At 37.4% G+C, this 24,371-nt stretch overlaps 1 protein-coding gene across 3 annotated transcripts in view; it reads right to left on the bottom strand.

The window, feature by feature from the left end:
* Positions 1 to 24,371, bottom strand: part of LOC120542540 (circularly permutated Ras protein 1-like) — a 270,320-nt gene that overhangs the window by 26,542 nt on the left and 219,407 nt on the right. For all 3 annotated transcript variants that reach the window (XM_039775068.1, XM_039775069.1, XM_039775070.1), the window contains 4 exons: positions 16,772 to 16,884; positions 15,997 to 16,108; positions 15,565 to 15,705; positions 15,289 to 15,382 (listed from right to left, as the gene is read on the bottom strand). In XM_039775068.1, coding sequence (XP_039631002.1) covers positions 15,289 to 15,382; positions 15,565 to 15,705; positions 15,997 to 16,108; positions 16,772 to 16,884 — 460 coding nt within the window. The remainder of the gene's footprint in view (positions 1 to 15,288; positions 15,383 to 15,564; positions 15,706 to 15,996; positions 16,109 to 16,771; positions 16,885 to 24,371) is intronic.

Genomic DNA, 24,371 nt, shown 5'->3' on the forward strand with positions numbered 1-24,371 from the left:
TTTATTCTGTTTCAGACAATATTACAAAAGCTGTCGTGCTCCCGGGTTGAATAAAAGGACTGATTGCCCTGACCCGGAAGAAATTAGGAACTATGGATTGATGGGACAGAAACACCTCCAGGTCAGGGGCTATAAAAGGACGGTGCCTCAGTCCAGACACTGAGCTGTGCTGGGTGGGAGAGGAGCAAAGTGTCTGGGTGAGGAGGAGTGGTTATTGTGTTGATTTATTATATGAGTAGTGTGGAAGGTGCTTGGTGCACTGTGAGTCAAAATAAAAAGTATTGGACTTTTACCTGCTGTTTGGAGTCATCCCTGAGGGTTTAAGGGAGCAGTAGCGCCCCCTACTGCCACTATATATATATATATATATATATATATATATATATATATATATATACACTCACCTAAAGGATTATTAGGAACACCATACTAATACAGTGTTTGACCCCCTTTCACCTTCAGAACTGCCTTAATTCTACGTGGCATTGATTCAACAAGGTGCTGAAAGTATTCTTTAGAAATGTTGGCCCATATTGATAGGATACCATTTTGCATTTGATGGAGTTTTGAGGGATGCACATCCAGGGCACGAAGCTCCCGTTCCACCACATCCCAAAGATGCTCTATTGGGTTGAGATCTGGTGACTGTGGGGGCAATTTTAGTACAGTGAACTCATTGTCATGTTCAAGAAACCAATTTGAAATGATTCGAGCTTTGTGACATGGTGCATTATCCTTCTGGAAGTAGCCATCAGAGGATGGGTACATGGTGGTCATGAAGGGATGGACATGGTCAGAAACAATGCTCAGGTAGCCCGTGGCATTTAAACGATGCCCAATGTCTCAACAGAAATCGAGACTCATCAGACCAAGCAACATTTTTCCAGTCTTCAACTGTCCAATTTTGGTGAGCTTGTGCAAATTGTAGCCTCTTTTTCCTATTTGTAGTGGAGATGAGTGGTACCCGGTGGGCTCTTCTGCTGTTGTAGCCCATCCGCCTCAAGGTTGTGCGTGTTGTGGCTTCACAAATGCTTTGCTGCATACCTCAGTTGTAACGAGCGGTTATTTCAGTCAAAGTTGCTCTTCTATCAGCTTGACTCAGTCGGCCCATTCTCCTCTGACCTCTAGCATCAACAAGGCATTTTCGCCCACAGGACTGCCGCATACTGGATGTTTTTCCCTTTTCACACCATTCTTTGTAAACCCTAGAAATGGTTGTGCGTGTAAATCCCAGTAACTGAGCAGATTGTGAAATACTCAGACCGGCCCGTCTGGCACCAACAACCATGCCACACTCAAAATTGCTTAAATCACCTTTCTTTCCCATTCTGACATTCAGTTTGGAGTTCAGGAGATTGTCTTGACCAGGACCACACCCCTGAATGCATTGAAGCAACTGCCATGTGATTGGTTGATTAGATAATTGCATTAATGAGAAATTGAACAGGTGTTCCTAATAATCCTTTAGGTGAGTGTATATATATATGTATCTGTTTTAACATTCTGCTAATTACATTCAAACGAAGTTGTAATGCTACCCGATTTGGCTGATCATTTGCAGGGTAAGGGTCAAGTTCATCATATCGCAGGTACTGGCAATCCACGATTGTATACAACATTATGAAGTTCAATACATGCTTGCACAATGTAACATACTTTCTGTGGACTACGGCGCCTTTATAGTGCAGCGTTGGTGCCAAGCGCCACAATAGATATATTTTCTGCTCTTTACGTGGCTCTTTGAGGTGACTTGCTATCCGTAAAAGGACTGCTTGCCTTTTGCCTATTTAGTTGGAAAAAGCACCTGCGACTATGTGGAACTGTCGTTTTTATAGGCTCTCCTGCTATTGATGATGCAATGCTAGCTCATTCTTTCAGTGATTCATCAAAGGATGATGTATTTTGTCCAGTGCCTTTGAAATAGCAAACATTTTGAAAACTGGACGTTGCTGTAAATGGGCGCTTTTAGTGATGACTGTGAAATACCCGATCGTTCAGTAAGTTCATGTTGAAAAGTTCCTTTGGCTAAAAACCTGAGAGTGGACAGAACTTGCAAAGGAGAAGGTAGAGCTCAATTCCTTAAAGTCTGACATTTTAAAGTCAGTGCCAGTTCAGCACACAGCTCCAAGAGGATAACTCTTGGAAACTGAAATCAACTTAGAAGCCAGTTGTAATACACACTCTCTTCTAATTAATTTATTTGCAATGTCTTCTAACAATGCTAAAGCAGCTATGTTAGTTGGAATAGTTTGTCCATTCTGTGCACCATCTATCCATCCATTATCCAACCCGCCAGCCCACCACAGGGCACACACACACACACACACCAAGCACACACTAGGGACAATTAGAATCGCCAATGCAGCTAACCTGCATGTTTTTGGACTGTGGGAGGAACCGGAGTACCCGGAGGAATACAACGCAGACACAGGGAGAACATGCATACATGCAAACACCACACAGGAAAGTGAACCCGGGTCTCCTAACTGCGAGGTGGCAGCGCTACCCACTGTGCCACCGTGCCACCCTAGTGCACCATTATATTGGTAAAGAATGATTACAATTAAGTGAATTAAATTTGTATACGATATCCGATTATTTTCGGTGTATTTGACAAATCCCATGTCATGGATGCAAATGTAAAAAAGAAAGGGAGTCCACACAAAAAAAGTAGCACTGCTTTAATGCTGCATACCCCTGTTTGTAAAACCGAGCAGAAACATTAGTATACAAGGTGTGAAGCTCTTGTGAAAATGTGTGTAGCTTTATGCCAAGTTTAGTTGTAATACATTGCTAAGTGTGTGTGGAAACAGGCATACACAACATTTTTGTGCATAAGCAACATTTATATATGAGGCTTCTTATATTTCTCTTCCTTATCAAGTCTGGGTGAGATCTCATTGAAATTTTGTGCCCGGACTGTATCACCCTTAACCAGCCTATATTACCCTTACTCCAACAGTAATGGTACAAGGTGATTTCTTATCCAAGAAATATAAACTCACCAAGAAACAGATAAAAATGTTATGTATGTATTAACGAATATATTTGAACTGGGATATACTATCACACAAGCAACACATCTTTTCCACTTGCAGACATATGCAACAACCATCAGTATACATGACACATTACACACTTTAATAAAAAAAAACTGTGACATTTTATGTTACAGTGATAGAGCTGCTGCATGAGCGTAAGTATTATTTTATGGAAAGATATACAAATAAATGTCACATCTTTACTTTAGAAAATTACTTATGAAAAGGTACAAAATGTTGACAACTATTTGAATTTAAAATTACTGATGTAGCAGAAGTAAAAGAATTGACTTGAATTAAAATAAATTCTACATAAAAAATCTGTTCATGCAGCTTTATTAATAAGGATATACCAACATTCTAGAAACAGACATATAAAATATCCAGAGGTATGCCAAATTCAAGATTTAATCCAATATGTTAATTGCATTTTTCATTCACTAATGTACCCATATTTTCTGAATGCAAATTTTCTCTCGATTAAATTTCTGATTATAGGTTGCTGCATGCTCTAAAAATGTCTAGTATATCCAATCAGTGTCTATCTGTTCACCTGGCACTGAACCTGACTCTCATGTTTTGCTTTGTAGTTAGTGAAAACAAAAACAAATTATTAATTGAGTCTGAACTTTTACAGGATAATTTGGAAGACCACATGGTTAGACAGAAATATGATAAGAGGTTTGATTAGAAGCAACTGCCCATCTGATCTAAATCGAACTAGTGAAGGGTACGTAATACTACAGTGCCTTAGGTTAATCACAGACTTTGTTGTGTTGTCTAAGCCAAGACATTTTTGGTCAGGTGTTGAATTGTGAATTGATCACATCTTAGTGTTGAGATGGCTAAGGTAGAAAAAGCATCTACTGAACAGACCAGGAAATTCTAAAAAGACAGTTAGGATGTGATGGAAAAGACCACACAGATGAGTTTAACTTTATCCTACAGAAGGTCTGCATTTTCAGAGAGAGATCAAGCATATAGAAATTGAATAAACCATGTTCAAGATTTCAGTGGTGGGCATAGCTACAAGGAACTTTGGCCAAGAGGTATAGCCAAAGCAGGAGGGTTTCCAAATGTCAGTCTAAGAAGATTAATTCAACACCTATGTGCTAACCTGTCCCTAACCTTTTTCAGAGGTAAGACCTGGGGCCTCATGTATAGATGGTTTAGGAATGGCCAAACTATTCCAAATACCATAGCTGCTTTAGCATTGTTCCTCTCAATGCACCACTCAGACTATTTATCCCACTGTATTTGAGTGTGCAATCTGATCGGAAACAGAATTATCGACATACAGCATCAAGCACATGCTGCCTCAGCCATGCTGTTTATTGAACTACTTTCAAATGGCAAAAGCTTCAGTCTGGATTTTATTGTGCATACGCACATTTACGGTTTTGTCCTTACGCCATGTTTTAATGTGAATTCTACGCATGGCATTATGAATGAGGGCCCTGAAGTGATGCTAAACAGACGCATTTTATAGACATTCCCAGACAAAGTATAGTTCTTTATGGTGTGTCCAAGAGAAAACATGACAGTATCAATCAGTTGATTTACTTGCTCAGCACCCTGTTTACCAATGTATTCAGGGCACATGTGATTGGATGACACCATTTCAAAAGCAATCATTGAAGTACAATACAAGACACGGGTATTTGTACAATTTTAAGCAGCATTGTGTTTTTGAATATGGTGGTTTTTGGGGAAGTCCATACATAGTACAAAAAAAGAGCAATGCACCACTCAGAGTTTGATCAGAATTGATATTCTTTCCAGATCACTCTGTAATCCCCAATATGAATGGTGAAGATTTCCAGTTGGACTACACAGTGGATTCTAGCAGTAAACCTGACATCTATAGTATACAAATAGTTTTAGGCACTTTATTACAAATAAATTCAGCACTTGAAATTTCAATATGCAAAATCCCCAGGCTTTGGGAAAGGTGGTTTAAATTGAGTAATACTTTTTTCTAATTCTATTAATACTCTTTAATGTTCAGATTTTCTGTCAGGGTGCTCCCTAGATGTGGCTCGATTTTATGTTTTTCTTCTTTGTTTGCACACTCGCCAGCTACATGGATCCCTCCTTGTTAAAGTTCATGCCATAACAATGCCTAAAGTCAATAATGATGTCAACATTTTCTTTTGCTATCACTACTATGTGTTTTTATATTTATACTCTTTTCAGGCAGATTATTGCATCAAATGGCACAGAAATTGTTATCAATGGTTTATGAAACCTTTAAACATAATTTTACTGTAACAAGGATCTTCTCATTTCATTACTTAAGGGCTTAAAGAAATGTGTTCTCGAATATTGCAAGTTCAATGGATGAAACACTTTTCATTAAATAGGAATGCACAGAACAAAGTAAAAATATCAAAATATCTTCTTATTTATTATTTTTAATAATGCTATTGTTTTCTTGCAGCCAGAAGTTTTCCCTAGTTTATATTTATTTGTTTTATTATTTCAGAATTATCATTTTCCAGGTATTTATGTTATTTCCATTGGTTTCATTTGGCTTTCTGTAATTATGTACTTTAATTAATCTACGCCTCAGCCATGCGTACAGTCTATTTGAACATTTTCCATACAGTATGGCAAATGCTTCAGAGCCTGTCCTGTAGGGACCTCATGCTTAAGAAACAATTTTATCCCAAGGGCTCTAAACACACTCACTTATAAGTACAATCACCTCACTAAACTTGCACTACAGTTAAAATATTGCACAACCTGAGCTACTTTATAAAGCGCGTACTGTATTTACATATGATGACCACTGGCTTCTAAGATGATTTAGATTTCCAAGTACTATCTTCATGGAGCTCTTGATATAATTTATAAGATGAAATGCAGTAAAGTATGTTCATTATATTATACAGATAAATTTTATACTTCATGTAAATAATGTAAATTGTTAATAAATAAACATGTGAGGATATGTTAGCGATTAGCTAGCGCTCCATTCATTGATTTGTTCCTGCCTGGCGCTGTATGCTTGCTGGGATTTGCGCGACCCTGGATGGATAGATGGATGGAATAATTAAACATGTACTATTAAGATACTAAGATATTTCAATGTTCCATAAAAGTTTTGAAGAATCAGCGTTCTAAGCTTACAGATGGCTTGACATCTATTCCAGAGATGATTGTGTGGTGATTCGTTACTTGGAGAAAGAAAAGGAAGAGCAGGAATTGGGGGTTAGTATGTTTGAAAGAGACAGTACTGCTGCAATAAATTATTTCATCGAAGGTCGTACACAGCACAGCAAGCATCTTGCAGGACAACAGGAACAATCTCTGGACAGGGTGCCAGCTCATCACTAACACTGTGCCATGGTGTCCCTATGTTTACTAAATGCTTTAATTCCTATCATTATGAAAATGATATCAAGTATACATCTTAATATTTAAATTAAGAGAGCTGTAACATCATGAATGTAATGTATTATATGTCCTATTGACGGAAAAGAAAATCCATTTAAGAAGCACATAGTGATTCACACACATAGAGTACATAGAAGAACACATAAAATACAAAGTATTTAATGTGCTACTTTAGTTATGATGGGATCTGAAAAATTAGTAAACGATTTTAAAAAGTTTATGACGTGCTACTTTAATGAAATACAAAATACGTGATTAAAGTACAAATTTCGAGTTTGAAGTTGACATTTGGACATTTTTTTCCCACTGTGTCCCTATTTTTTTTTCTTTTCTCTGTACCCTAATACACCTCCATATGCCACTAAGACAGTGGGCTATGACTCAACTGTTCACGGTGACTTTGATATCTGATCATTTCTTATTTATTTCGGGTACTGTGCGATTTTCTGAGCTTGAACTTTTGAGTTTCTCCACCACTCTGTCACTCCATCAACATCTTTTTGTTGTTTATGTCACTGGTTAAACCAACAAATAGTACGTTTTTCTTTGCCTCTATGTGGTATTCGCTGACATTCTTCTTTTTCCACTGTGCTTTTGCCATTGTCCTTTCATAGAATGAAAAACATAAGGGGCTATTTATATTGATTTGCATATTCAATGAGGCATAATTCTGGGAGGAGTCTGGATGGGGCGGTTGGTGTGTGCACGTGCGTTACTTTTCACGCTGACAGGGATTTGTGTAGCGGAAGAACATTGAAGTTGACGTACACACAGATTTATGCATCTGGATTTTTTGTGCATACGCATATTTCTGCTTTTGTTCGTATTCCATGTTTTCGTGTGAATTCTATGCCCGGCGTTATGCATGAGGCTCCTGGTTATTGGATTAGTCTTTTGGATAGTTTTTTAGGATTTTGTTTTACAGGATTTCCTTTCAGGCAAATCCTTTTGTTCCTCCATCCATCAATTATCCAACCTGCTATATCCTAACTACAGGGTCACAGGGGTCTGCTGGAGCCAAGGCAGAAAACAAACCCCAGGCAGGGTGCCAGCCCACCACAGTCCTTTTGTTACTTTAAAGACTTATGTTTTTTTCGTTTTTGAATAAATACATTAATTTATAAAGATTTATTGTCTGAATTGTCAGAGTTTCCATGGTTTCTCCCTCTTGTGAGGCATTTTTGGTATTTTGAGACTGTAAAACATTCCTTATACTTTGAAAGGCAGTTTCCCGATTTTTAGCCCTACCTTAATCCAAAGCCTCAGCTAGCAGTTTAAGAACTAGCTGGGTTGGGCTGAGCTTCTTTTGGATTGGCCAGTGAAAGTCTTGGCCTAGTTGTTGTGGTGCTATGGAAGCCTCACATACATTCTGTTATGTTTGTTACTCCCCATTATAACTGCTATATTCAGAATGAGTCACATGAGATTAGGCAAATTATCCATTTACAACACTGAGAGGATTATTAGGAAATGTAAATAATCCAAAAAGTGTTTTGGTCCTGCACTTGCACTGATAACACCCTGGATTTACGAAGATTCTGGAGGAGTTGCAACAATGATACCTGCCTTATGTTGACCCCATATGTCCATTAGGTGTTGTTAATTAACTGTTGATGAATCTGCATTCTTCCAGATTTCAGATTGGTTGTCACAGGCAGCAATATTTAGCTATACTGTGATTATCAAGCAGTGCTCTGACATCAAGAGACACAATTTGCACCAGAAAGCACAGCTGATATTGTGATATCACCACCAGTGTTGACAGGAAAAGTAATGTGCATTACATAGTCAAAGAAAAAAAAAGAAGAAAACACAAAAGTAATAGAATTTGTAATGTATTACATTTTATAATAAGTAACTATGTAACGTGTTTAGTTGCTTTTTTGTAAGTAATGAGTAATGTAAATAAGTTACTTTTAAAAGTAAAATTCTCCCAAACTAGCCATCACTGGCATGGAGAGTTGACATACAGCATGATTAATTACAAAGACCAATGTCTCCACTGTAATATCCTAATCCTCTTAAATAATAAACATAAGCAGAAAACAGTATTAATCATGCCAGGACATCTTTTCACTACCCAGAGTTTGTTTTCCTTAACTTACTACCACTTCACTTTTTTATTTTTTACTGGCAGATGCGGAGCTTTCTTGGAATACTGTTTACCATATCCCATTAAAAAGTGTAGCTAGGTATGCATTCAAATAGACCTGTATTGGTATCTCTGTTGTGCTCTGCTCTGGGTTGACTGACTGCAACTGTCTGCTATAGTCTCTAAAAGTTGTATGAGTCTTTGACAGCCCATTAATTTAATGGAGCAAATTCTGCCATTAGTTGGATGTTTCTGGGAATACTAATGGCACAGTTTTGTATGAAAAACCAAGACTGGTTACATTTCTTATTGGCACTCACTGCTGTGACATGTTCAAAGTCTTTTAAATCTTTAGTCTTGTTCATTTTCTCGATCCATTTCACTAACAAAATCTTTTGGCACCTGTCTACTGGTTTAAATATTATTCCCTGTATTGCAACTAATTAAGTATGACAGGCAGGTGGACCTAATAAAGTGGCCACTCACTTTATATTAGAGTACACAATATTAGCATACCTCCACACTTATTTAGATTTATGGATGGGTGGATGTATGCCAACACTGCAGCTGCAAAAACAAACTAGGCATTTGATTACTACTGACAGTCTTTTCACAGTTTTGATATAAAAAGGCCAAGAAAATTTGCAGTGATAAAGTAATGAAATGGTGTGGCCTAAAAGCACTGAATCTGCAGCACTCTAACAGATTTGGCATTTTCTCTATAGAAGAGGACACTAGGGAAAGATGAAAAGAAAGCTGTTATGCAAAAAATCAACAACTTTGATATTCTCTGCATCATTGTTGGTTTTTGGCTTAAAAAAGGTTCTAGGCATTTGCTTTATCTGTTTATCCCTTTCCTTAGCTCTTTGGTTGATCTCATTCTTCTCTTATGTCATTTAACACCATTGCTTTTGGTTATCTTCTTTGATGCATTCCTTATTTTCTGCCCTTGGAACAGTTTTCTTATTGGGCTTTATCCTCTTATCCACTGACCATGTAATTTCTTTTTTAGATGTTCACATATCCTTTTGCATATATATCTGTTTGTCTTATGGTCTGTTTATTTGACTTTCTCAGTGTTTCCTCAGATTCTCAAATCAGATACCTCTGATCTTCTTCCTTCTATCTCTGCTTCATTATCAAAGTAGACTCCATGTACTGTAACCTTCAGTTTTCTTGGCCATCTTAAATGCTCTCTTCATAAAAGCTCTCTTCTCTAATTGAACAAATTATTTACAATAATAATTCTGATCTTAACCTTGTCAGAAAATAATCTAACAGTACCACAGGCATATGGAGACCTCACGTGCAGTGCAGCTCAAATGGATGAACTGCAAAATAGTGCAAGATGTATCACCTGGAGGATAAATTTGTCAAGAGGATGCAATGCAGAGATTTAAGCAAGAGATAATCTTGAACATGCTCTTCTAAACCCTTACCTTCACAGGCTAGTTCCACTAACCATATTTACACACCACTTCTACAAGCTGATGCCATGAACATATGTTGTTGTTTGTAAACATGGAGGTAAAATTTCTTTCCATGAAATGAACATCTGGGATTAAATAGATAATGTAAAATATATACATCTGCTTTTGACCGCATGATATATGTGAAAGGAAGACACAAAGATATTTTTCACTTTAAAATGTCAGTGTGCATATCACAGAGTATGAAATAATAAGAAAAAAGATCAAAAAGTCAAAGGGACATAAACCTAAGTACTTGGGGGGAAAAACGTCAAAGCACAATACTGTAGATGTAAAAGGCTGATATAGGCCTAATAAATGTTAGAGACACTCAAGAAACTAGCTAGAAAGAATTTATGACTAAGCACTTAATGAATGCAATGTATGTTGTGTTTTAAGAATATGTAACACTTTATTAGACTTTGCAGTGGTTAAAAATACTTTACATTGTGTAATTTACATTCTTGTCCCTCCTACTTGGTCAGTCATTGATTTTATCAACTTATTGACCAAGTTATTTAACTGTCCTTCTCAAAGACACACTATGTAAAAATATAAACAAAACCACAGATGCCAGACATGTTTTCTTTATTAAAGTGATCAACATTTAACACTACCATTTTGCCTGAGACTTTTCATTTCACTGTTGCATGTTGTACCTGTATAACTGTGTGTGATGAATAAAACTGTTGAATCTTGTACATGCAGGACATGTTGTAAACCAACCTGGCCTGAGTCATGAAAAGTGACCCAGTCACAGGGGTGATGACATGTAACACTGCAAAAACAATTACACAGTTTGTAACTGATCACAACTTATCAGATCCCTGGAGATTTCTAAACCCAAATTCAAGAGCATATTCCTTCTACTCACCACTGCATCATTGCTACTCAAGAATTTATTATTTCTTTGTAGATAACAATTTCCTGCCTACGATTAAATCTTGCAAGTACAATGTTATTGCTATTTCCAACCCTGCCCCTTTGATCTTGGAGCTAAAATGATTATGCCCCACATACTCATCTTGCAGATGCCATCTTAACCCACTTTTATTAGTAGACAAAAACTGTACAGAATTTACATCCAAACAAACCAGTTTTTTTCTACAGACAAATACATCCTCAGAGGTCTCTGCAGGAATAGGAAGCCTGAAGGCCTTCTTAAGAGGACAGGTTATCTTATATCTTTCCCACAGAAATAAATTGGAAACCAAGAAGGTATCAGAGCTAATCAACGAAATTACTAGAATAGACCAAGAACATGCCAGGTGTCCTGCTGAGGCTCTTCATAGGAAAAGGCAGGCTCTGCATTCAGAACTCAACCTCAACTAAAGGAACAGAACAACTCATTTTTAACATGGAGAACCCAGCCATAGTGGATACACAAACCAGTATGTTTCTTTGTGCTGGTCCCAAGCCTGGATAAATGGGGAGGGTTACGTCAGGAAGGGCATCCAGTGTAAAATTTTGCAAAATCAATATGCGGACAACAATACAAATTTCCATACTGGATCGGTCGAGCCCCGGGTTTACAATGACCACCACCAGTACTGTTAGGCAACAGGTTGTTGGCAGAAATTGGGCTAATGTTGGCAGAAGAAGAAAAAGGAGAAGAAGAGAGGGGAGACGTGTCCAGAGGCAGGAGGAGAGAAGGAAGGTAAAGAGAGTGGAACTGAGAGTAGGAACTTTTAATGTTGGCATTATGACTGGTAAGGGGAGAGAGTTAGCCGATATGATGGCGAGAAGGAAGGCTGATATATTGTGTGTGCAAGAGACTAAATGGAAGAGGAGTAAGGCCAGGTGATCGGAGGTGGATTGAAATTGTTCAATCATGGTGTGGATAGGAGGAGAAATTGAGTAGGGGTTGTTCTGAAGGAACAGTATGTTTTGGAGGTGAAAAGAGTGTCAGACAGAGTAATGATTATGAAGCTGGAAATTGGAGGTGTGATGATGAATGTTGTTAGTGCATATGCCCTGCAAGTTGGGTGTGCAGTGGATGAGAAAGAAGATTTTTGGAGTGAGTTGGATGAAGTGATGAACAGTGTGCCCAAGGGATAAAAAGTGTTGGTGAAAGGAACAGAGGAGACGAGGAGGTTATGGGTAGGTATGGTGTCAAGGAGAGGAATGAAGAAAGTTAGAGGATAGTGGATTTTGCCAAAAGAGAGAACAGGTTGGATGATATGGAGATAGAGAATCAGGATATGCAATGGATTAGCAAGGAGGAAGTAAGGACAGATATGAAGAGGATGAAGAATGGAAAAGCCATTGGTCCAGATGACATACCTGTGGAAGCATGGAGATGTTTAGGAGAGATAGCAGTGGACTTTTAGCCAGACTGTTTAATGGAATCTTGGAAAGTGAGAGGGTGCCTGAGGAGTGGAGAAGAAGTGTCCTGGTGCTGATATTTAAGAATAAGGGGGATGTGCAGGACTGTAGTAACTATAGGGGGATAAAATTGATGAGCCACAGCATGAAGTTATGGGAAAGAGTAGTGGAAGCTAGGTTAAGAAGTGAGGTGATGACTAGTGAGCAGCAGTATGGTAACATGCTAAGAAAGAGCACCACAGATGCGATGTTTGCTCTGAGGGTGTTGATGGAGAAGTATAGGGAAAGCCAGAAGGAGCTGCATTGCGTCTTTGTGGACCTAGAGAAAGCAAATGACAGGGTGCCTCGAGAGGAGTTGTAGTATTGTATAAGATGTAAGATTTGAACAAGATACATACGAGGGAAGTGTGACAGTGTTGAGGTCTAGATGCATTCAACATGGAAGTAGGATTACATCAGGGATCGGCTTTGAGCCCTTTCTTATTTGCTATGGTGATGGAAAGGTTGACAGATGAGATTAGACAGGAGTCCCTGTGGACTAAGATATTTGTTGATGACATTGTGATCTGTAGCGAGAGTAGGAAGCAAGTTGACGAGACCCTTGAGAGGTGGAAATATGCTCTAGAGAGGAGAGGAATGAAGGTCAGTAGGAACAAGACAGAATACATGTGTGTAAATGTTAGGGAGGTCAGTGGAACGGTGAGTTGGAGCAGGGAGTAGAGTTGGCGAAGGTGGATGAGTTAAAATACTTGGGAACAATAGTACAGAGTAACGGGGATTGTGGAAGAGAGGTGAAAAGAGAGTGTAGGCAGGGTGGAGTGGGTGGAGTATAGTATCAGGTGTAATTTGTGACAGACAAGTATTAGCAAGAGTGAAAGGGAAGGTCTATAGGATGGCAGTGAGACCAGTTATGTTATATGGGCTGGAGACAGTGGCACTAACTAGAAAGCAGGAGACAGAGCTGGAGGTGGCAGAGTTAAAGCTGCTAAGATTTGCATTTGGTGTGAAGAAGATGGACAGGAGTCAGCTCAGGTTGGATGGTTTGGAGACAATGTTAGAGAGGCAAGACTGCATTGGTTTGGACATGTGCAGAGAAGAGATACCAGGTATATTGGGAAAAGCATGCTAAGGAATGATCTGTCTGGCAAGAGGAAAAGAGGAAGGCCTAAGAAGAGGTTTATAGATGTGGTGATAGAGGACACGCAGGTGATGGGTGTAATACAACAAGATGCATCCATTGTTGATACCTCTAACTGGAGCAACCAAAAGAAGAAGCAGAAGTTAATGCTATTTACTGTACAAGTGTTTAATACAGAGGTGTGCAAAAGTATTCAATCTCCTTGAAAGTCATCATCATTTTCCACATGAAAAAAGATTTGTACACTATTTATCCTTTCAGCATTTTAGTGTGATCTCTTATGCTGTGACAATATATTTCCAAAGTCAAAATAAACAGCTGCAAACAGTTTATGTTAAAATCAATTTAATGTTTCTAAGTGTAAATCTGTCATGTTAAATTTAAAGTGTGTCACACACGTGCGCATGGGTGACAGCTAAAAGGCTTGAGTAAGGGCAGTTCCAAATCATACCAGGATGTGGCAGAGTGCACTGACTCTTTTTCTCCCTTGCCTGCAGACCATTCACGGGAGATTCCACCTGGCCCTCTTGACTTCACTTCCTATGGAAGAAGACCTTGCCAGCTCTGACTCCTGTGATGTCACGTTCGGGCTCAAACCTATGGCTGAAAACCTTCCTGAGCCCGACCCCTTTGATCTCACTTCCTGTCTTCCCCTTTAAAAGCCTCCACGTTTTCCCTATTCCCTCAGTTCTGTTTTGGACTCAGTTTTGTGCACAGCAGTGCAATTATTTAAAAATGTCAATTTGCAGCCAGGAAACCAATTATACGGATGGCTGCCTCAAACCTTGCTATGGCTTTTTGTGAAGTTTGTGACAAGTGGAATGGAACAATAGTGGGTCCTGGGTTTGAATCTCACACATGGTCATTGTCTTTGCTGAGTATACATATTCTCCTTATGTGTGCATAGATTTTCCTTTAGGTATTATAGTTTGTTCTCCTCCAATATTTCAAAAGAGAGTTTAACAGGCCATAAGTGACTGAATGTGTGCATGATGTGAGGCCCGGCAATGGATTTGTGTCTACTCCAAAGGTCTTTAAACCTTCAATCAAATATTTCAGAAGAATCCTAAAGTTGAAGAACTTTGCCAGTTTTAGAAGTAAATTCTGTCAAAATAAATATGATTTAAAGGTATCTTTTAAAGCATATTTTGCTCAAAGTATTTACCAGTTTTAATTTTGACATTGAAGATCAATAATTGAAACTGCTACATTGTCTTAAGGATACTTTTCTTACATGTTGTCTTTTGTCGTTGAATTCTCAGTTATAAATAACATTATGATGTAGCTAGACTCAGAGAGTCAAGTTGTCTATTTATACTGAACAGTTTTTAAACAGTCATTCATTTTAAATAATGTAATTAGTAGTTTAGCTGTATTTTGCTGTATTTGAATCAACTACAACTTTACAGTCCATAGTATGAAGGCTTATTTACAGTATCTTTTAAAGAACACTTTAATTGTACACTGCTCAGTTTTATTGATTTATAAATGTTGGTCTTTAACACTGAAGTGACCTTGTTTCTGTATACGTAGTCAAACCTTGTAGTAAATAATACCATTTCTTTATATTTGGAATTACAAGTAAAGATGTACAGAAACAACTGGGCAGAGAGATGTACTGAGTCAAGTTAGATAAGATAGATAGATAAGATAGATACGCATTAAAAATAAAATGCAGCTTAATCAGTTCAGTTAAGATGTACTGTTATGACAGACAGACAGACAGATAGATAGATAGATAGATAGATAGATAGATAGATAGATAGATAGATAGATAGATAGATAGATGCTTCTTTCACCTGAAATCTGTCAAGTTCAGTTTACCTGTACATAATCATGAAGGTTTCCATATATAGGTGACATGGCATCCACCCATTCTTGATAGACTGCAGGTTCAGTGGAATTCTCCTGCTTTGCCCTTTATTGAAGAAAAATTGTGTCAGTAGTTCCCTGTCTGCAGCTTGCATAAATTGTGTTTATCAATATGAGATATGTTTGTTTTTTTTTTTCTTTTTGTTCTGGCACTATGAAAAGAATCTGCAGATGAGAATCAAATGTAACTCAAGAACCTGTGAGAAAACAAGAGGAAGGGTAACTTACAGAACTGCCTCAATCACAGCTTTGTGGCTAACTGCTTCTCTTTGAGCCTCTTCAAATTTGCCGTCCATTGCAAGACGTGCACTAAGCTGGGAAGAGTGGACTTGTAGTACTGGGAGAGATATGGAGCTTTCCACCAGAGCACTACAATGAAAATAATAAAGAATAACATAAAATAGTTTAATAAAGAACAAAAAAAAACACTTCATTAAGAAACATTTGTTCATTTTCTTATCCTGCTTTTTCAAAAGGGATTAAGTGGGATTTAGAGTCTATCTGAGACTCATCAGGTGCAATGCACTAATCATGTCTAGCTGGGGTACCATTCTGTCACTGAGCATGCCTGCACACACTCTCTCACTCACTATCTGATATTGTCTGGTTTAAAGAATTCAAGCAACCTAAATTACACTTCTTTAGTAAAGAAAGAACTACCTGTCTGTTGTGACTGGTCTGTATATAGTAAGAACTCGGACTCCCGCTTTTCCATCTGTTAGGCAAAACTTGACTTGTAGTTGCACGGGAATGGGAGACATTGAAAGGATAGCTGGAAAAAGTGAAAGATATTATGGTAACCTGACAGTTAATGAATTGGGGTAACTTGTTTAAATGTAACCAATGGCCCCATACTGCTAGCAGATGTGGGCTAGTGTATCAGCGACAATTAGAGTAATTTCATAAACGACCCATTAAAGATTTAAATAATAGTACATATAGGAAATATTATACCAGAAAATTGTTAAATTCACTAATTTCATCAAGGAATTTAAACTTTATTCCTTTAATCTGTTCTTTATAAAATGTGTGCAGTGTCAAAGGTTCATTATTAAATACAGTGTAAACAATGTTCATTATAAATTTAAAAAGTCAGTATATATTTTTCTATTTACTATTTTTGTATGTTATAAGTAACCATGCCAGAAAAACAGAAAAACTTCAGCTCTTGTTAAGTTATTCAGTTTAAAATTATTTTCCAAGTTGATGGTAACTTGGTTGCTGACATGAGATATTTTCTGGGAAATGTGAAATTCTCCCAATCACTGCTATTCATTTTGGCAACAGGACATGTCAGATAAAAAAAAAAATAGGTTTTTACAATAGCAATGACAATTTTTACAGATACATCTGGTCATCCTGCAAGAAGGGCATATAATTACAGTATATGCCATGTCTAAACACATAAGCGAGTTCCAGATAAGTGATCTCTCACCCTTATACATTTCTTCTGCGGTCCCAAACTCAAATGTGATTTCTGTGTCTCTGGTCACATTGCCCACTGTCCGGAACAAAGTGCTGTCCTCGTTATCTTCATGCTTAAAATACCTGTAGGAGAGATTTTTGTTTCAGGGGACATGATATGTAATGAAAAATGCAAATAGAAGATTCACAATGTTGATTTTGGCGGCATGGTGGCACAGTGGTAGCGCTGCTACCTTGCAGTATGGAGACCTGGGTTTGCTTCCTGGGTCCTCCCTGCGTGGAGTTTGCATGTTCTCCCCATGTCTGTGTGGGTTTCCTCCCACAGTCCAAAGACATGCAGGTTAGGTGCATTGGCAATCCTAAATTGTCCCTAGTGTGTGCATGGTGTGTGTGTGCCCTGCGGTGGGCTGGCACCCTGCCAGGGATTTGTTCCTGCCTTGTGTCCTGTGTTGGCTGGGATTGGCTCCAGCAGACCCCCGTGACCTGTAGTTAGGATATAGTGGAATGGATGGATGGATGGACAATGTTGATTTTCATAGATAGGTTTTAGAGTGTGGTAGAGTGGCAAAGATATCATTCTGCTCAATGGATTTACACTAGAACAACACTATGATATTTTATTTTATTCTTTTAGGTTTGTCTGCAAAACATACTATAAAGAAAGAGGAGAGATAGATTACAGGAACTTTTGTCATGCTAAATTAAAGAATTTTTGATAAAATAATCCCCTTTTTAGTGTCTTCAAGACTCATTTCCTGTTGATGGCCAGGATGATCGCCAGTAAAGGTGTAAGGTTGGGGGTGACCCCTTGAAGAATTGTGGCTGTTGAACAGATCCCCCATAGGAGATGATCATTGTGGATTGCTTCATCAACCCACAGCAACCCACTTCACAAATCCTTTGTAACCCATTACTGTTAAATATTGTTAAATAGTAATTAGTGACTTACAGCACCAACCCCAAGCCCAATTTGGGTCACAACGCATAGTTTAACCCCTTATTCCCTAAGGTTTTTTTTACCATTATTCCACCTAAATTACATACCCAAAAATAAATGGCTGTTGGATTAGATTAGATTAGATTAGATTAGATTAAACTTTAATAATCCCATGGCAAAATCCCAGACGCATACAGCTGAAGAAACACAAAAACAAGGCTACATATTCATTGGACAAATAATACAGCCAATCGATAGGCTGTATCAATCAAAGTTAATAAGCACACCCAGTGGAAGCAATGAGTTGCCTGATAGTAATTACTGTATTATTCTGAATGTGTAATAAAGGAGCTGCAAATGGTTACAGGATAGTGAGTAACAAAACTTCAAAATTTTAAAAGTGAATATTTATATGATTAAAAAACCTTTGTTTATATCAACGTGAACTATTAAAATTGACACTTAAGGGGTCTTCCAAAAAACTGGATTTCATATTTTACAGCCAAGAAATTTTTGTGATGCAGTAATCAATTTTATTTTGCACCCAGTCTGTCAGCAGTCATTGTACTAATTAAAGATGTCACATCCCATAGCATTGCAAAGTTTTTAAGCTTTACTATTTGGCACAAGGTGCCCCCTTTTGGAAATGTGTTTCTTTCTGGAAACATGTTTTTGTTTTATAGAAAAAATATATACACACAAACATGCACACTATATATCTCTCTGAAGCAACAAGTAAACAATTTGTAACTATGTACATATAATTACATACTCTTTCAAACTTTTACCATTTTTCATGCCATTCCTTGAAACAACTTATTTTTACCACTAGACAGAGAGAAATATTACATTTTGTACAAAAAATTGTTTTTTTTTTTTGTGCTGTAACTCACATATCTTCTCCTGCCATCTGTTGCAGTTGCCTCACAGAAGTTAAATGTGTTTATATTTATTTGTTTATTTTGCCGTTGTTGCATTTCAGTCTTACATTTCAGTGTGGGACTAAATGGGTGGGGACAATGCCTTTGATGGCAACCCTGGGTGCAGGGCAAGAAACAGCCATACACAGGACACCACAGAGCTAGTCACACACACCAAACACACACACCTAAATTAGAGCCACTTTTGTGTCTTAGGTGGCTATCACTGGGTCACAAGCATATGAGACTTGCTCAAGGTATAATCACCATCTCTCCACCCAACATCCCAAATCAAAGGGACCAACAATGCCGTGCAATATTTTTTGTCCTGTTTCTAATTGCAGTGGCTTCAATTCCTCTCACTTCCCCAGCCAAAGAAATCCATTGTGTAAAATTAAATTAACATATTACATGTAACATACATGTAACCTTCACACATTAGGCGTAATTAGTTGAAAGTCAAATAAATAAATAAATAAGTCTGAGACATATCAAGTAAGTCTTCCTAAAAAAAAAGTCATAGTCTTACGTAACAAAGATTTTAGTTAATATTAAAAGTTAAAGGAATACATATCATTAAAAACTTACTTTAAGTAATGAATATAGTTAATAAAAGTTCAACTGAAAATCAAACCAGCACCTTACTTTTCATCTAGATCTGTTAAGGACACTTGAAGGTTTATGAGGATTAATTGTGAGATAAGTTGATTTAGGCTTCCGATACCTACTTGAAAAGCAGCTAATTTATACTAAGACTTATAATTTGTGTTTTTATATACCAAGGGACAAAAAAGGAATGGTTCTTGGCCACATTTATATCCTCACTTCCAGTGATGCCATGGCACCAGGTGCTGTGGTCATGTGACTAACAAAGGCAACACAGTAACAAATTTGTGCTTCATAAATATTAATTATTTTGATGAAACAATGACATAAGTTTATTCTTGAACATCTAAAACCTTGATTTATTAAAAATAGCTCATAAATCATAACAAGACTGTTCCAGAGTGGTGAACATTACCATTTACCACTTTAGAAGGCAAAGTTCAAATTATGGGTTGTGTGGGACATTTAGATTCACACTGAGCTTTTTCTTAGGCTCTCTAGTCTCCTCCACATACCAAAGAGGTGCACATTAGGTAAACTGGCAATTGCAAATTAGTTCTGCATGAGTGCATGCACCCTTCAATAAGCATGTTTACGGGATTTGGAAGAGGGGTGGGAGTTCATGTGATGTTACAATTATACATGAATTGTATAACTAATAATAATTAGTTTTTTTTGTTAGATTTTCAATCCAAATGTCATGTTGGTATCATGTTCAGAAGTTTTATTTTCATTGTTAAAGTCATCATCTTCCTGGACATTTTAGCTGCAGACTGACTTGCAATAGAACTAGAAACATACAATGCTGCAGGCAACTAAATTGCAAAAACATCCCAAATGTACAGCATGGCATAAAATAAGAATGTGCACAGACACAGTGCAAATAGGATGCTGAGAAAGATGGAAATAGTTAAAGTTATCTATTTATTATGTGTAAATCTGTAAATAAGTAAATCAGAAAAGAGTGAGGGATGACCATATTCCTGTGTTCAAAACAAAAATAAAATAAAGAAAAAAAAAGATACAGGTTGGACTTGTCAAGTCAGTCATACTATCATCTGTACTATTCTTCAACTGTCATAGACTAGAACTAAGATAACACTTTTTGACTATTAAATGTGAAAAATCACAGTGGTTTACTCCAATGTTTTTAGAATTAAATTAACTTTTCATTGAGGTTGGATTATTTAGCCCTTAAGGCCGTATGATTGATCCAATAATGAAAACTGTTCTTCCCTTGGTTATCTGCAAACAGCCAAGAAATTCTTGTAAGTCAATCAGTGTATCAAACAGGGACATGTAGCCGTATATACTGTACAGTATATAAAAGTTTTAATAAATGTTACTAAAATATATACAAAAATGTTATAAACTTCAAACTAGTAGGTCTGGGTGTCTATTTAAGAAGAACCGAACAAACAAAGAAAATAATTGAAGTGCCAGGGCAGAGTCTCAGGGCAAACTCAGGCATACTTCATCAAAAAGAGCAAATTTGGAGTTGCCAATGAACATCACACACAAATTTAGGTTCTGAATGGAAAACCAATGTCCTACTTACTAGCTACTCAGTCTGCCCCAGGTCAAGATTCATCTTCGGAAACCCATTGTTATATAACAGTAGCATTAAATATTGCACAGCATAATTCTATATAATTTAATAACTTCAGTAAAAAGGTTATATTTAACTACACAGTAGTCTCATTGGTTTCAAACTGTAATGATTATTTTGTACGGCTAAGTATCTCATTCTCTCTTCTCTCTCTCTGGAATACAATTTAAATTTATGAAAACAAGTCAAGTATTTTTATTACTAGACAGGCGCTACAATAATTACATTTTCCAATCAATGATAAGGCTGCTAAAACACAGAAACAAAACATAGTGCTAGGTTTACTTGATAAATTAATGATTCTAGAAAGCTTTTAATAAAATGTATCCACTGAAGAATGAAGCTGTAGTGCGGAGCCAGGGAATTTATAGTTCATATACCATCAAAGTGCTGTTTGTGGTCATATAACACATAACAACAACTGTGTGTGTAACTACAAAATAAAAATTAAGCTTTGCACAGATAATTAAATAGTAGCTTCAAACCTCATAAAATCATCCAGCACATAACACAAAATAGGTAATGTTAATTTATGACATAACCCTCCTCCCAATGCACATACTTCAAGCATGACCCTCTGGCTTGGTGGGGAATAAACGGTGAAATCTAGTGAGCAAACAAGGAGCAACATTAAATAACATTCGTGAGAGCTCCTCAGGACCCTATTCAACCAGATATTCCATTACTGTATCATACTATTCAAATTCACAAATAATTCTCCATTAACCACATAACAGAGGAACTTTGTCTAGGTCTTCAGTAACATGTTTGCCCAACCTATTGCACTCAGGGTGACAAACAAATATAATCTTAACACCAATACCAACATTTACAAAAACCTCTCCAAAAATGCTAAATAGATTGAGGGCCTCAATCAGGCAAAATAGACCTCGGAACTCCATGGAGCTTACAGTAATTGAGAATAAATATCTCAACTAAAGGCATAACAGCCGAAAGTGAGCCACTTTAGAAAAATAGTCCACTATCACCAGGAAAACAGATTGGCCAATACAGAGAGAGAGGTCCATAATAAAAATATTGAACATTTCCTCCCAAGGTTGATAAGGAGGAGCAATAGGCTATAAACCCCCACCTCCCCCAAGACATCACTATTCGAATGAGACTTAAGAGTGTTTCCAGATGCTACAAGCCTTCATGAATTTAGAGACGTCTTCTAACGTGCCCGGCCAACAAAAGTGCCATTGTTAAGTCTTAAAAATACTGTACTTTGGTGACCCAGGAGTGGCAAAGAGTGACCTAACTCTAATATACCTCTCCATTGGATCCGAAACATACAACTTTCCCTCAGGGGCATTAGGGGTTGCTGTGGAAACCGACTGCATAATGAATCCTTCAGAAAATTAGGAACTTACACCATCTCCTATTGTAATAAAATGCTAAAGAATAATAACCAGCAGTCTTGTCTAGCATTCGTTCTTTTAGCCAATCTGAAATAGGACAGATTTTGTGATCAGTATAAATGGTGAATATGTGAGAAAGCATCATCCAACAATTGACACCATTCCTACAAAGAAGATGATGCAAAAGAAAGAAAAATGAGCTTAATACAAAATATTAAAGCAAAACAAAACAAAAATCAATGAACAGTGCAGCAATTATATTAACAATTATATAAATCAACAAATAATCATGAAGTCAAACAGCAGTTTAATGTACTTTAATTATAAATAGTTCAATGGCCTTGTAGCTCATCTTTTCTCTTTTTCCATATTCATAGTATTTGGGAGTATATATTTTTATTAATAAAAGGAGGTTATTATGGTTGCTACATCTCCAAATCCAGTTTAATTGCTAACATTTCATGATCACCAACATCAAAATTGTATTCTGCTGCAGATAATTTCCTAAAGAAATAAGAACATGGATGTAGTTTACTCAGAGTTGAGAAAAAGTTGCAATAAGACAGTGCCCACGCTGACACTCAAAGCGTCAGCACCAACCAGAAACAACAAAGAGCTTCCTAGGAGCCAAACAATAGAGGCAGAGGTAATTCCAGATTTCCAGTGTCTTAAGATGTCTAAACCTCTCTTTTTAAGAAGACCTGCCCCAGGCATTCTAAAGCACTATGCTGTCGAATGATTTAACTTGGGACAGTTAAAAGGAAATGGAGGAAATCAAAAGTTCAGGCAGACCTATATAAGTATCAATCCCTTCAATTATCCTTGTTTTGTTTTAACACTAATGCTAAGTTAAGTTTCTATCAGACCAGGATTAGCAGCAGTACTAACACACAATCTCTTGTCTCCACTTTCATATCCCTTCTTTACTCTCAACCTTATTGATTGCTGATGACTTTGCTACCTTGTTTCTAGGAAAAGTTGGTTGCTACCAGAGGTCAGTTCTCATCATTACTGCCAATCATCATGCCTCCTCCCACGTATCACCAAACATTCTCCACATTCAATCCACTTTCTACCATTAATGTTTCCAATCTTCTCTCTAATCACCCCACTACCTGTCCACTTGACCCAATCTCTCAGATTTCCTTCACGCTATCTCTCCTTCACATTTCTCCAAATAAACAGATTGTTAATACCTCATTCAGCTCAGGTACCTTTCCTACCATGTTTAAACATGCTCTGTTAACCCCATAAAAACCTACACTGACTCCATTCCAAATTAGCATTTACAGGTCTGTCTCTCTTCATTCCTGTCTTTCCAAAACATATGAATGTGCAGTATTCAGCTAAGTATTTTCCTTCTTTGTACACAATGACTTTCTCAAACCCAACCAGTCTGGCTTCTAAAGGAAACCCTCTACTGAGACAGCTCTACTTGACTTGTCGGCTGGTTAAGGATAGCTAGAGCTGCCAATATGTCATCAGTCTTGATTCTTCTAGATGTCTCCTCTACCTATAACACAGTCAACCATACGTTCATTGTTCTTGCCACCCTCTCTAAACCTTGGTGTCAACCGGTGTATTGTTGTGGAATTTTGCATTAATATACAGTAGCTGCTATATGGCACCCCACATGCATAGCCTTATCTTTTCTGCACATTTAGCAAAGAGATTTATTAGCTCGGCATAAAAAGACCAAATGGTTAAGTGACAGCTGTGCCAATCACCAAAGTAGGTGCCAACTTACTGCATTGCTTTTATTATTGGAGGCACCGCCCATGCCAGCTACTCTTATCACTATTCCTATAACTATTACTATAACATCCTATATCACTAGTCCATGAATATAACATCCTATGTGCATTATTCTAGTTTATCTACAATATAATTATTGTTAACTATATTGTTTTTATGAGTGATGGGTATCTACTTTATAGCGCCCTACGTGTACAGCCTTACTCGCATGTGGACAGCTGCCTCAAGCAAAGAGACTTATTCGTTCTACACAAGCAGAGTAAATGGCTGTCTTCAGACCTGAGCTACACCTGTGACAATCACTAAAACAGGTGCCCACTGAAAACGCTGTTTATTCAGCTGCTAAACACTGTGGAAATATGGCAATCAACCACACCATGTGCTCTTAACAATATATCTTGACCCAATCAAAGAGTATAAAA

This window comes from Polypterus senegalus, chromosome 13 (assembly GCF_016835505.1).
Source record: "Polypterus senegalus isolate Bchr_013 chromosome 13, ASM1683550v1, whole genome shotgun sequence".
NCBI classification, from domain to species: domain Eukaryota; kingdom Metazoa; phylum Chordata; class Cladistia; order Polypteriformes; family Polypteridae; genus Polypterus; species Polypterus senegalus.